At 45.8% G+C, this 14,341-nt stretch overlaps 1 protein-coding gene across 5 annotated transcripts in view; it reads left to right on the top strand.

The window, feature by feature from the left end:
- The window catches only part of FBXL6 (F-box and leucine rich repeat protein 6), a 1,251,928-nt gene that overhangs the window by 729,653 nt on the left and 507,934 nt on the right, over positions 1 to 14,341 (top strand). For all 5 annotated transcript variants that reach the window (XM_044069116.1, XM_044069120.1, XM_044069115.1 and 2 more), the window contains exon 6: positions 5,092 to 5,196. In XM_044069116.1, coding sequence (XP_043925051.1) covers positions 5,092 to 5,196 — 105 coding nt within the window. The remainder of the gene's footprint in view (positions 1 to 5,091; positions 5,197 to 14,341) is intronic.

Genomic DNA, 14,341 nt, shown 5'->3' with positions numbered 1-14,341 from the left:
AGCTCGGCTCCTACATCGGCTTCAGAGCAGTCTCCCTCGGTGCAGAGAGGGATTCCGGTTTCTTCGGAACCGGAGTCTTCTCTGCGTCCGGGCGGGGTCACCTTCTAGGTCATGAGGAGTGTTCTGGACCCCTTGTCAAGTCCCATGGTCAACCCCATTTGCTCCTCCCCTACGGTGCCTGTGTCTGCCTCTGCTCCTCCTCCAGACCCCAAGTGTGGGGAACCAGCGCTCCAGGGCACCCCTTTGGGGGTTTCTTCCTCTTCCGAGGCCTCCCCTGATCACTCAGAGGAGCCACCTCGTAAGAGGAAGTGCAAGAGGAAGCATGTTGACTCCCCTGAGTCTGTCACATCAGATCCTGACTTAGAGGATTTGGAAGGGTCCCAGAGATCCCTCTCTGAAGATGTCTCCTTTTCAGACATTTTGGAAATGCTTAGGCAGAGGGGGAACTGGAATACCCTAGCCCCTTCCGAGGATGAGTCGGTATTCTTGGTCGCGTTTGGTTCCCGACCTTCCACCTCCTGGGTGTCTCCGCCTTTCGACCCACTTATGTCTGTGGTGGCTCGGAAGGCGTGGTCAGCTCCAGACACAGTGGAACCAACCCCCAAGAGACCTGCCAAATTTATAACTGCACCTCAGGACAAACAGTTTTTGACTAAGGGCATACCTGTTGATACCATGGTGGTAGCAGCAGCCACAAAGAAGGAGTTGGCAGAAACTTCGTCATCTGTCCATCCCCCTAACAAGGAGTCTAGGACTATGGACAGATATGGGAAGCGAATGTTTGCTTCAGTGACCTTCTCCATGTGGTCTCTGAATTATTTGTGCCATTTCACCCGCCTTCAGAGGGATCTCCTTAAAGAGCTTGGAGATACCCTCCAAGATCCATCAGCTGTGGGGGCTCAAGCTAAGGTGGCCTCCCAACTGGCGACTCTGAATTCAGTTGTTAACTCCTCCATGAGGCTCATTTCTAATGCAGCCAATGGTGTGAGTAGAGCCGCAGGCACAGGCGTTGCCCTTAGGAGGCACGCATGGATGTGGCTATGTAATTTTGCGGAGCCCTTCAGAGCATCTTTCACCAGTACCCCCTTTGATGGTTCCGCTCTCTTCGGATCTCAGGTGAAGGACACCTAACCAGGTGTAAACAGGAAGGCAAGACAGTCTCTGCCGTGGGAGTCTGTTTTTCCACTCCTCCTAGACCATACCCCAAGGGTCAGAAGAGTGGAAAGATGTGGTTCTGGAAATCCCAGGGAGCCTTGCCGGACACATGTGGTGAGTTCCCCTCCAGGGGCAGAGGAGGGAACAATAACCGACGCCGCCCTCATGGCAGTGGGGGTCCGCAGAACCAGGGCAGCAGAGAATCCTTCCCTGAGAAGCCCTTTCAGCATCCCTGAAGGGTTGCCCAGCTGCCCACCTCTGGAGGCAGTCAGGGGAAGGCTCTCACTGTACCCCAAAGCTTGGCAAGATCTAACTCAAGACAAGTGAGTACAGTCGATCATATCCGGAGGTTACAGAATTCCCTTTGCTCAACCCCCATTACCGTCAAACAAGTCCCTTCCAGATGTTCCACCCAATCTAAGGGACCAAGCAGCCATAGAGATTTCAAAGCTGCTACACAAAAGAGTCATCCAGGAAGTCCCGGCAGACCAGCTCGGATCTGGAACTTACTCAAGTTTCTTTTTGGTACCAAAAAAGACAGGGGACTGGAGACCCTTTCTGGATCTCAGCAGATTAAACAGATCTGTACAAAGAACAAAGTTTCGGATGGTCACACTACAGTCCATTCTACCCTTCCTGGGTCAGGACAATTGGATGTGCTCTGTAGATCTTCAGGATGCGTACTACCACATCAAAATGGACAGGTGCTCCAGAAGATTCCTTCGCTTCTGGCTGGGAGCCAGTCATTATCAGTTCAGAGCTCTGCCCTTTGGTCTCACCACAGCCCCCAGGGTGTTCAAATGCATGGCAGTGGTTACGGCTCACCTAAGACGTCAGAGATTCCAGGTGTTTCCATATCTAGATGACTGGCTCCTCACTGCTACCCCACCAGGCATCGCCTCCTACAAGCCCGAGACTACACTATCAAAACTTGCTCCAGGCTAGACATCATTATAAATTTCTAAAAATCTGCATTGTTACCCTGTCAGCATATCACTTACATAGGCACAAATTTAAATACAAGGAACATGTTTGCAAGTCTTCCACCAGACAGGGTATCATTAATTCGCCAGCAAGTGCAGATTTTATTAACATGCAACAGGATTCAAGTCAGGTTCGTCCTTCAAGCACTGGGTTTCATGGCATCAGCAATTCTTCTTATTCCCCTAGCCTGCTTTCACATGAGAATTCTCCAGTGGCTCCTATTCACACAGTGGTCCTTCCAGCAGCTTCCCATGTCTCACAATCAGGGCAGGACAGTCCAAGGCACTTGGCAACCTCACGAGTACCATTTGCATATAAATGTCTTGGAGATGAGAGCTGTGCTTTTAGTGTTGCAAGCCCTTCAGGACTCTCTCCCTCTCAGGACAATTGCAATTCAAACAGACAGTATGTCAGTGGTGTGGTACATCAACAAGCAGGGTGGAACCAGGTCCTACCCTCTGTCGAGAAGCACTCAGACTTTGGCAGTGGGCGATCTCTTCCCAACATTTTCTGATCGCAACGCACATCCCTGGGAGGTCCAGCGTCATAGCAGACAGGCTCAGCAGAGCAATTCTCATGCCTCATGAGTGGTCTGTGAATCCGCTAATTGCAGAACAGATCTTTCGTAAATGGGGGCAACCTTGCTGCGACCTATTTGCCACACCCTTCAACAGCAAGTGCAGCAATTTCTTCTCCCTTCTTCCACTTCCCGGCCACTCCCCCAGAGACGCTCTAGTCAACGATTGGCCTCAGGGACTTCTTTACGCTTTCCCTCCGTTTCCCCTAATACTCAAACTCATACAGAGAGCAACTGTGTTGGGTTGCAGAATGATCCTCATTGCCCCTTACTGGCCTCGACAGATATGGTTCCCATTCCTGCATCATTACCTTGTCGAGCAGCCTTGGATTCTGGATCTTATTCCAGATCTACTGATTCATCAATTGGGCAGACTGCATCGATCTGTTCAAATGCTCCAGCTCACAGCTTGGTTGCTCCACTTCCAACCTTAGCCAGCCTTCCTAATATTTCATCCTCTGTGCGGGAAATTATTATCTCATCACACAAATCCACAACTAGGAAAACTTATGCTAGCAAGTGGAAACGTTTTTCTTGCTGGGCAGAGGCTAGGAATATAGACCCATTTTCAGCCCCTGTCCACGAGATTTTGGAATTTTTAATGGAACTCTCTCATTCTGGTTCCGCTTCTGCTACAATCGGGGTTCAGTTAGCTGCCATTTCGAATTTTCACATTGGGTTGTCTTCTGACAACATTATGTCTCATAAGCTGTGTAAAGCCTTCCTCAAAGAAACCACTCTGCTTAGGCCCCCAGTGAGAGACCCCCCACCTCCATGGGATCTAAATTTGCTACTAGCTTCCCTAATCTTGCCACCTTTTGAACCTGCAGCATCTTGCTCCATTAAGTTTTTATCCTGGAAGACTCTTTTTCTGGTAGCCATTACTTCTGCCAGACGTGTTTCGGAGCTTTAGGCTCTATGTATTCGTCCTCCATACTTAGTTTTTCATAACGATAGGGTCGCTCTAAGGACCAATCCTTCCTTCGTTCCTAAGGTCTGTTCACAAAATAATTTAAATCTGTCCATAGACCTTCCTGTGTTCTTTCCTAATCACACCAATAAGGCAGAATATAAATTGCACCAGTTGGATGTTCACAGACAACTGCGTTTTTATTTGCATAGGACAAAGGACATCAGGAAGTCGGACCAACTCTTCCTTTCCTATGCTGAGGGCAGACAGGGCCTTCCAGTCTCAAAGGTAACATTATCTAGGTGGTTGTCTCACATTATTTCATTCATTTACCAGCTGAGAAACAAAGAATTATCTATCAAACCAAAAGGCCACTCTACTAGGGCATTGGCCACATCGGTGGCCTTCCAATCTAGGTTTCCCATGGAATCTATCTGTGCAGCTGCTACGTGGGCTAACCCACATACCTTCATTTCTTATTATAAACTAGACATTGCTTCCATAAACAGAGCTGATTTTGGTTCCACTGTTCTGAAGAGTCTGTTCCAATGAGCCACCCAGGATGGTAGGTGCTAGGGACGCTGTCCCAACAAGCCAAGAATGAAGGTCAGATAGACAACTTAACATAAAGAAGTTGTGTACCTACCATAACATTCCATGTTAGTTGTCTTCTTCTCGCCTTATTTCTTGCATCCCACCCTCCATCCCCCTATCCTAGTGGATCGAGAGGAGCTCCCTTTTTCAGATTTCATTGGCTGAACCTTCTCTGGTTGTCCTTTTCTGCTTAGATAGCTTCACAGTTAGGCCCAAGGGGCTACTAGGGCAGAATTCTTCCTTAGTTATGTCTGGAATAGCATTTTCAAATGAGATCTGGGTAACTAGCGCCAGGCACCATGGGATATAGGATAGCCTCGAACCAGTAAACAGCTCTCGAGCTATTGAAGATGGCCGAATCAGAGCCGAGGATCGGCTCCGAACCCAACCAGCAAGAAAGAAGGCGAGAAGAAGACAACTAACATAGAACGTTATGGTAGGTACATAACTTCTTTTTCCCATCATAGTCCCACCAAGGAGGGTTCCCTTGTTGATCACATGATATGGACACAGCAAATGTATTTACCATTCCCCCCCCATATCAGCTGTTTGTGACGACATTGACAGCTACTATGGCTGTTATGCTTCAGTGCTTTCCTTGATGTGTAGCTGTTATACTGCAGTATGCACTGCACTGTGTTTTGTTTTCAAGTATCAAAAGTAATGTCATTTTGCCAGTTGCTATGATTAACCAGCTTTTACTTTGTTTGCATTTATATGTAGTTTTTAGTGACCTTGTATGATGTTGTGGCTGGCCTACTTGTCATATTGTAAGTGTATTTGATATTACGACTTGCCTTTTATGTATGATGACCTTTAAATTATGCTTAGAAGCAGCTATATGGTCTAACCAACTCTTTGTCATTTACAGGTTGATGCTGCTATCATTGTTTTTCTGCAGGCAGCAGGATTCCGTCTGAGGCAGCTGTGGTTGACATACAACAACAAACTGAATGCTGTCTTCAGCATGCTTTCTGTAAGTTGTCCAGAAGCCTGTAGTTTTTGAAAGGCTGCCAGTGCCATGCAGTTTTAGAAATGAACTGAGGAAGGGCAAGCATGCTGTTGAAAGTAGTATGTACATACAGTTCAGTATGATCATAGGATTGATTGTTGTATAACCTGGGAAATGAATGGCTATGAAAACCTGCTACATACCTGTTTTACTATAATGGAATGAGAGTAGAGGTAAGCCTTATAACTTAAGCATGGTGATTTAGGTAAAACATATCTAACTTTAAAAGTTAACAGTTTGGATTTCTGATATTCTTTGCTCAGCACAGTTCTGGAAATCTTCAGCTACCTCCACTCAAGAGCATGTACATTTCCCATTTGTGTGTGATACAACTCTGACATGCACACCCAGCTGTTGCATAGATCACAACTGCAGTAGCCTAAGCAATGTGGATCCTACCCCTGAGGACAGGCAGCTTATAATGCTAAAGGGTACCTTCTATGTACTCCAACTGTCATGAGTTTTAGCAGAAGTCCATGTAAAGTTAGTTGAAGCCACCAAAGAGCTTTACTTTGGGTCTTGTAAAACTGTTACTTGGCTACTGATCCTTTAAAGTTGGACAAGTAAGTCATCTGTTGGGGAAGACCTTTTATTTATTTAACATTTGTTAATCGGGAAAGTCTGACCTGGAACAAAGCCAGTTTTCAGCGGAGGCCCAGGAGGAAACACTCCAGGTGCAAGTCTTTGTAACATGGGAGGAAACAGGAGCACCCGGAGGACCCCCACATGAACGCAGGGAAGAAATGCAGACTCCGCACAGAAGGCACCCCAGCCAAGAAGGCACCCCAGCCAAGAAACGAACTGGAGAACCTCTTGTTGTGAGGCGACAACTCTACCGCTGCACCACTGCGCTGTCCACTAATTTTTATTTTTCTGAGGAAGCCTTAATTGTTTTTTGGAGTATCATTGCAATTCTAAGGGAGTGTATATGTAAATGCTTATTTGAACATTTTATGTGACAGTTTGTATTTTTTGCTAGAATTTTTACACAGGTTTTATGTATCTGTATATTGGAAACAGGATACTGTGCTTATAGAGGTCAGTGGTTTACATATCTCAGTACCATTTGCTCTCTACTTTATACTTTACTGATTAAGCCCTGGCTCCACAATCCACTTTTTTGGTCTTTCTCTTGCCCTTATCAGTCAGCTCTGTGTACATCATACTGATCAGTGCTGCACTAGCTGTAGCTACATGGGTTATATCCTGGCAAGGATATCATAGCCAGCTTTCAAAGCTTCAGGGCATTTTCCACACACCCAAACAGTTAGCTCAGCTTGAGCTGAGCTGACCAAAAAGACCGGTTTGGGCACCAAACCTTTCAGATTTATCCTGCCATTGAAAAGAGTGTTCCTCTGTGAAATATGAGGATCAACAGCTGGCTTGTGCTGTTCCATTGTTGTGCAGACAAGTTCCCTTTGGGGGAAAACTTCCTCATTATAAAAAGTATTGTTTTATTGTACTTTCCAACTTAGGAAAGTTATTTTTAAGCTAAGAGTTTGTTCTTTAATGAGCTATCATGAGACTTAACTACACTTTTTAACAGGAGCACACTTTTTCCTGTCAGTTTAAAAGTTGTTTAAAGTAATAGAAACATTTTTGTTCTGTTGAGAAATTGTGTTTATTTTACTTTGGGGGCTGGCAAGATATTTTATAGTACTGCATTTTTGTGTGAAAAAGTGACTTTTAAAGTCCTTAAATTTGTACAGGCTTATGCGGCTTATTTTCCCAAGTAAAGAGGCATCGTTTTTGGCCTGACTATGGAACAAACGACTGGTCCCACAGTCTATTCTTCTCCATCCTCAGAAAGAAAAACTTAAACAGTCTTTGCCACCACAGCAGGCTTGCACATTTCCTCACCTGTAGTTCGGTGACTCTGCAAAACAGAGGGTGGCCCAAAACCGCTTCCTTAGACCACTCATCTTTTTCCCAGATCCCTCTGGTGTAGTACCAACAGCCACTATGGACGAGGAGTTAGCCACATCCTTTGCAACTTTTGGCGTTCCCCTCAGTGGGGAAGGAAGAGCCACTATTGTTGGTGCTGGGAGAGGGAACAGGGAAGACTTTTCTGTCTAGTCAGAATATTGTCTCCATCCCTGGGGAAGCTGCTGCTGCCATTAAGAACACTATCAGACCCATTTTCTCTGTCAAAAAGAAAGAAAAACACATATACTGCTCTTCAAATTTCCTTAACATGGGTAGTTTATTGGGTCATGCTCAGGGTTTAATTCAGGCTATTAATCCTTTGTATAAAGTGATTTCAGGTAAAAGAAGGAGTGATGCGTCTTTTCCTAAGCAGATTCAGGATTCAGAATCTGGGCATGAAGATGAAGAGACAGATAAAGGGTTCTGTCCAAAACTCAGTTTCTGATTCTTCCTGTGGAAGTTTCTGTTTCTCTGAGACTGATTACAGAATGTGCCAGTGTTTTCAGTGGGGGGAACACTGAGGTTTCTCAGTCCTTCAGGGAATACTGTAAGGTGTTACAGAAGGAATTTCCATAACATTTTACCATCCATCCAGTGCTGTCAGCATTAGAGGATGTATGTGTCACTGCCTGCAGTTTTCCTTATAGTCCATCAGCTGCCTCTAAAAAGGCACGATATAATGTATAAAGTTCCTTAAGTCTTAACACACTCCAAACCTGACACAGCGAATGTAGCTTTAGATGTCCTTCAAGAATGCAACTGCAGTCCTGACAATATGGGTTGTCCTGCCTCAGGCAGCCCTTCGGTCGGCCAGATTCCAAAGTCTGGGCCCGGCGTCGGCCGATGTCGACTCCTCCCTGACGTCAGAGCGGCTGGAGTATAAAGACATCAGCCGACGCCATCTTCTTCAGTATTTCTTGCCACGCGGTGCCCGAAGCAGAAGCAGTTCGCAAGTGCCGGTCGGTCAGCTCCTGTATTTTCAGTTACTGAAGTCATCTAAAAGCTAAGTACCCCGTTGGGGAACATTTTTTCTTGCCTCAGCCGATGTCAGAACAAATTGAGAAAGTTAATAATTGTTTGTCTTGTGGTAAACAAATACCTCATAAGGACTTCCATTCTTACTGCCTCCCTTGCCTGGGCCCAGACCACGATGTCTCGGCCTGTGCTGCCTGTACTTGCCTTTAATAAGCGCACTCTCAGGCGCCAGGCAGAGTTTGCCGAAGACTTTTTTGGCGAATCCTACGTTTACAACATGCCGTCGGAACAACCGACAGCAAAATCTACCAAAAAACGAAAGGACCGGGACCGACATCCTCGGCCCGCGTCTTCCACCGATATAACGCCTAAGCCCTCCGCGAGTGCTTCGGTCCCTTCGGAAGCGGTAATTCAACCGCTCCAGGCCGACGATACCGCGTTAACTCATCCCTCGGTCTCTGAGACTACACCGGTGCCGGTTGTTGATTTTCCTCCGGAAACCGAAGTTCTGGATCTACCCGACACCATTCCCGTGGACAAAGTTACTCCTGCACGTGGGGCAGCTAGGCCTCCTGCATCCATGTCAATCAAGGCCTTTGCACGTGCTAAGGCCGCCAGCCAGGCCAAGGCCCATCCTAAACCTACTTCTCAGGCCCCTTCTTCTGACAGACAAATCATGTCTCTGGCTGCAGATCTTATTTCTCTTATCAGGGGGTCTCAGCCTCACCCAGACAGAGGTTCTCAGCCACCTGCAGAAAAAAGGCCTAGAACTGAGCAGGCAGACAACCTCTCTTCAGATGAAGCCTCTGGGGATTCAGAGCATTCAGATACCCAAGAAGAATCCTTCCAGGCCTATGAGGACTCAGATGCTGAGGAATCTATTCCCTCTGCCTCTCCTCCAGAGGATTTTTCTTTCGGTGAAGTCCTCCACTCCATGAGGGAACATTTTAAGTGGCAGGGTCAGGAATTTTCTGATTCCAGGAAAAGGCTACGTACCTTCCTTAAGTTACCCCAGCACAGACCTTTAGCTATCCCTCCAGTTTTGGATGTCCTGGATGATGTTTTCTCCGACTCCAGTGCTTCCCCTGATTCTCTCCCTCCTGCTCCTGTCAAGCCAGACAGATATTACAGGGTCCCTGACACTCACAAGCATCTCTTTAAGGCCCACTCTGTGGATCTAGAAACTATTTCACAGGGCCCCAAAGGAGTGGCTACCTCCTCGGCCAAGAATCCACTGCCAGCTGACAGGGAAGCAAGGTCCCTGGAGAGATGAGGTAAAAAAGTATATACCTCTTCCACCCTTGCCATGAGGTCACTTAACTGCCTTTTTCATATGTTTCTTTACCAGGATTATTTACTGGATGATTTGCAGAAAAAGATAGCCTCTCCTGAGCCTATAGATAGAAAGGCATTGCAGGATTTGGTTCATAATACCCAGCAGGTTAGTAATAATTTTCTACAGTGTGGTTATGATGCATTGGAGGCTTCATGTAGGGCAGCTATGACAGGGGCTGTTATCCGTAGACATGCTTGGTTGAAAGAACAGCCACTGCCAGATCATGTTAAAGTAAAGCTCCTGGACGCACCTCTGGATAAACAGAAGCTTTTTGGTGCTAATGCTCAGGATGTGTTGAAATCTATTGAGGAGAAGGCAAAATCAGTACAGACAGTAAAGGATTTCCTCCAGGTTCAGCCACCAAGGTTCAGCAGGAATTGGCCTTCAAAGAATTGGTCCTTTCCAGACTCCGACAAGTTTCAAAGTGGAAAGAATAGGCGTGCACGAGGTAGAGGGCAATACCGAGGCTCCTACAGGGGATGCCAATGGCAACCACAAAACCAGAGAAGTGGCACAGGTAGTTCACCTGCACCACAGGGACAATCACAATGACTTACCTTTCACTCCGCCTACCAAGGCTCAAAGAGAAGCACCTCTAGGCGGAAAATTATCTCTATTCTCAAAAAACTGGCACATTATAACAAAGGACAATTGGATTCTGGACATAATAGACAGAGGTTACAGGTTCCACTTCCATACCTTACCAACAGGACAAGGCATGCCAAACCTGCCACAAAATCAAAGGGCAGAGGCACTCATAGAATTCTCAAAGCTGTTACAAATAAAAGCAATAGAGAAGGTTCCTCCTCAGGAACAAGGCCAGGGATTTTATTCAAGACTGTTCCTTGTTCCAAGAAAAGAAAAACAATGGAGGCCTATATTGGAGTTGTCCGTTCTAAATACTTTCCTCATGGTGCCAAAATTCAAGATGCTGACGTTACAGCAACTTCTTCCCATTCTGGGCAAGGGGTCTTGGCTGATTACTCTGGACCTCAAGGAGGCATACCTGCATGTCCCTATCAGACACAGTTGCAGAAGATACCTCAGATTTCTTGCAGGAACAGAGCAGTACTAATTCTCAGCATTGCCGTTTGGCTTATCTACTGCGCCCAGAGTATTCACGAAATGCCTGGCATCAGTAGTGGCACATTGCAGACTCCAGGGGATTCAAAAATACCCTTACCTGGACGACTTGCCTAATACAAGCAGACAGCAAACAGACCTTGATAAAACACTTGGATTACGTCATTCAATTGCTGCAGGCTTTGGGATGCACAGTCAACATTCAAAAATCAAGATTATTGCCATCCCAAGAGATTATATTTCTAGGAGCAAAACTGGACACACAGCTACAAATGGCTTTCCTCTCAGAGGAGAAACAAGAGCATTTAACAGCTTACTTCAAAGGCCTAGCAAAATTAACCCACCTGACCGCAAAGAAGATCCTGCAGGCCCTGGGGTTCATGGCATCTTGCATTCTTCTAATCCCTCTGGCAAGACTACACATGAGAAAGCTGCAATGGTACCTGAAAAGCTTGTGGTCACAACACAGCCAAAACCTAGAAGACATAATACCACTCATACCATGCCTGCAAAGGGAATTTTTGTGGTGAGCTCAAGCAAGTCACTTAAACGAAGGCATGCTTTTCAACAAACCTCCAACAAGTCAAACTATTACAACAGACGCCTCAGACCATGGATGGGGGGCGCACATGGACGGCAGATGCATTCAAGGGCAATGGACTCCCATAGAGATGCATCAGCACATAAATCAAAAAGAGATGTTGGCAGTGATACATGCAATTAAATAGCATCTGCATGGGGAAGACCAGACATAGACCTCTTTGCATCTCATCTCAATCATCACCTGGAAAGGTTCTGCACAAGGATACACCATCCTCTAGCTTGGACAACGGATGCTCTTTCCTTCAGCTGGAATGCTCTAACAATTTATGCATTCCCTCCTCTGCCTTTGCTCACCAAGGTGTTACTGAAGATCAAGGCAGAACAACCAAGAGGAATCTTGATAGCTCCAGACTGGCCAAGGCAACACTGGTATCCACTACTACTGAGCATAACTCGCACCAAACCGTGGCCCTTGCCTCAATGGCCTCTGCTCCTGACTCAACACAGTTACAAGACTGTTCATCAGAACCTGCAAACCTTAAAGCTGACAGCTTGGAGAGTTCCATGATTCAGACCCATGACTCCCTCTCCGAAAAAGTTCAGGAAATTTTACTGGAGGCACGCAGACCTTCCACCAGAAAAACCTATTCGGCCAAATGGAAGGAGATTCACCATCTGAAATGTCAACAAGGGCCAGGATGCTTCATTGATGAACATACCTCAGATATTAGAATACTTGACAGAAATGTTTCACAGTGGCCTCTCATACTCTTCCATCAAAATCCACGCTTCAGCTATCTCAGCACATTACAACTGTGATCCACCTGTGTTTTCGCATCCCTTGCTAAGACAGCTTCTAAGAGGCATAAAGAATATCAAACCTCCAAGGAAGCTACCAATTCCTGCATGGGACCTCAATTACGTCTTGGAAAAATTAACTCTTCCTCCTTTTGAACCAGCAGCATCTTCAGAAATGCAATTTCTCTCTTGGAAAACGGTTTTCCTGTTGGCAGTCACCTCAGCAAGAAGAGTCTCGGAGATACAGGCCCTCATGGCAGTTCCTCCCTTTCTCATCTTTCATCAGGACAGAGTTTCCCTTAGGACCAATCCTTCATTCATGCCTAAGGTGATATCCAGAGTGTCTCTAAATCAAGCAATTCACCTGCCTACTTTCTTTCCTAACCCTCAAAATAAAGGGGAAAGGCTGCTGCATACTTTAGACATTCACAGACAACTACGCTACTACTTGGACAGAACAAAGTCCACCAGGAAGTCTGACCAACTGTTTGTAGCCTATGCTGCTGGAGTGCAAGGAAAAGCAGTCACCAAACAAACTATCTCAAAATGGATCGGACACTGCATCAGATTCTGTTATTCTTTTCATGGAAAAAGTGTGCCAGCTAATATTAGACCACACTCCACCAGAGCTATGGCCACATCCACAGCTTTTCTAAGAGGAGTGGCTACAAAAGATATTCTAGAGGCTGCTACATGGAGCTCCGTGCATACATTTACCAAACACTACAACCTGCTATTATACTCCAGATCCCGAGCAGGCTTTGCTTCGGCAGTCCTGCAGGGCCTTCTAGCTACACCATCTCTTGCTTAGTCCTACCACCCCCAGCTTGGCTATGGTATTCAACCCATATGTCAGGACTGCAGTTGCATTCTTGAAGGACATAGTACGGTTTTGTACCTACCATAAATGTAGATGTCCGATAGATATGCAACTGCAGTCAGGTTTTCCCTCCCTCCTACCCCTCTGTTTTTCCCCTTTTGGTTCCTTTCTCCCCTTACCTATCAGCTGGGGATATATATTATGGTGTATCTGTTTATTACTGTTGTGCATGTCTGGTTTTATCTGTTTATCCATTCACAAAATTTAGCCTTCCTTGGAGGGCACCTGGCATAAGAAACACTGAAGAAGATGGCGTCGGCTGATGCCTTTATACTCCAGCCGCTCTGACGTCGGGGAGGAGGCAACATCGGCCGACGCCGGACCCAGACTTTGGAATCTGGCCGACCGAAGGGCTGCCTGAGGCAGGACAACCCATATGTCAGGACTGCAGTTGCATATCTATCGGACATCTACATTTATGGTAGGTACAAAACTGTACTTTAATCATACTGCTGTTGAATTGTCAAGGTCATATGTTAAAATTTGTTCTGACAAATTGTGGAAGTATGATGGACATTTTGTCTGCAGTTTCTTCTTTTGAGGAAAAATCTGGGTGACGCAGTGGTGCAGTGGTTTGTGTTGTTGCCTCACAGCAAGAGGTTCTCCGATTCAGTTCTCGTCTGGGGTGCCTTCTATGTGGAATCTGAATGTCCTCCTTGCGTTCGTGTGGGTTTTCTCCAGATGCTCCGGTTTCCTCCCACGTTACAAAGACATGTGTCTGGAGCATTTCTCCCCGGGCCTAAGCTGAAAATTGGCTCATTCCAAGTAGGAGTTTCCCCACAAACAAATATTAAATAGAGTAAAAATAAATAACTTGGCCTCTTCTTTTGCACAGGTCACTACTCATTGTTTGCAGTGCGTATATGACTCTGTTGCTAGTTTTTCCAGGGCTATGGCTACTGGTACTGTTTGAATGAGGTTGGTATGGCTGCATTCCCAGAACCTTCCAGATAATATTAAAAATGAGATTTTAAAATCTTCCCTACATAGAGATTTAGTGTTTAGCCCTTCAGCTGCAGAGATGATCGAAAAAGTGTGATGAAAGGGACAAAGTTGATCTAGGGAATCCAAGATTTTTCAACTCTTCTTTTCCAAAATGTCCCAAGAAATTTTATTTTTCCTCTTCCATTTTTGGCAGAAAACAGAGTAATCAGTGTCAACAGAATTCAGGTTAATAGATGTTTGAAATGGCAAGGGAGTTCCAAAAATAAGTCTCTAACCTTCCAAAACCAAGGGCAGTCTAATTGAATTGACTGTTCTAGAAACCTTGTGACCTGCTCCCACCCTGGTCCCCTTTTTCTTCCAGAAAGTCTTGAATCTCCTTTTTTCTTTTTGGTAACAGATTACTTCAGAGAGACTGGTTCCAAATGTCATTCATCAAGGTTATAGATGGCAGTGGGAGAAAATTCTTCCTTTCCAGGGGGTCATTGCTCATCCTCCAGATCAGACTGTCTTGTTTCCACCTGTTTTTCATCACATGCTGTCCCAAGGGCTTATGCAACCAGTTCCTCCTTCCCAAGTGGAGAAGGGTTTTTATTCAAGGATGTTCTGAGTGCAAAAGAAATTAA

This window comes from Protopterus annectens, chromosome 4.part0, assembly GCF_019279795.1.
Source record: "Protopterus annectens isolate FY-2018-M chromosome 4.part0, PAN1.0, whole genome shotgun sequence".
Classification (NCBI taxonomy): domain Eukaryota; kingdom Metazoa; phylum Chordata; order Ceratodontiformes; family Protopteridae; genus Protopterus; species Protopterus annectens.
The sequence above is the reverse complement of the archived record's forward strand: the minus strand, read 5'-3'. Positions and strand labels throughout refer to the sequence as shown.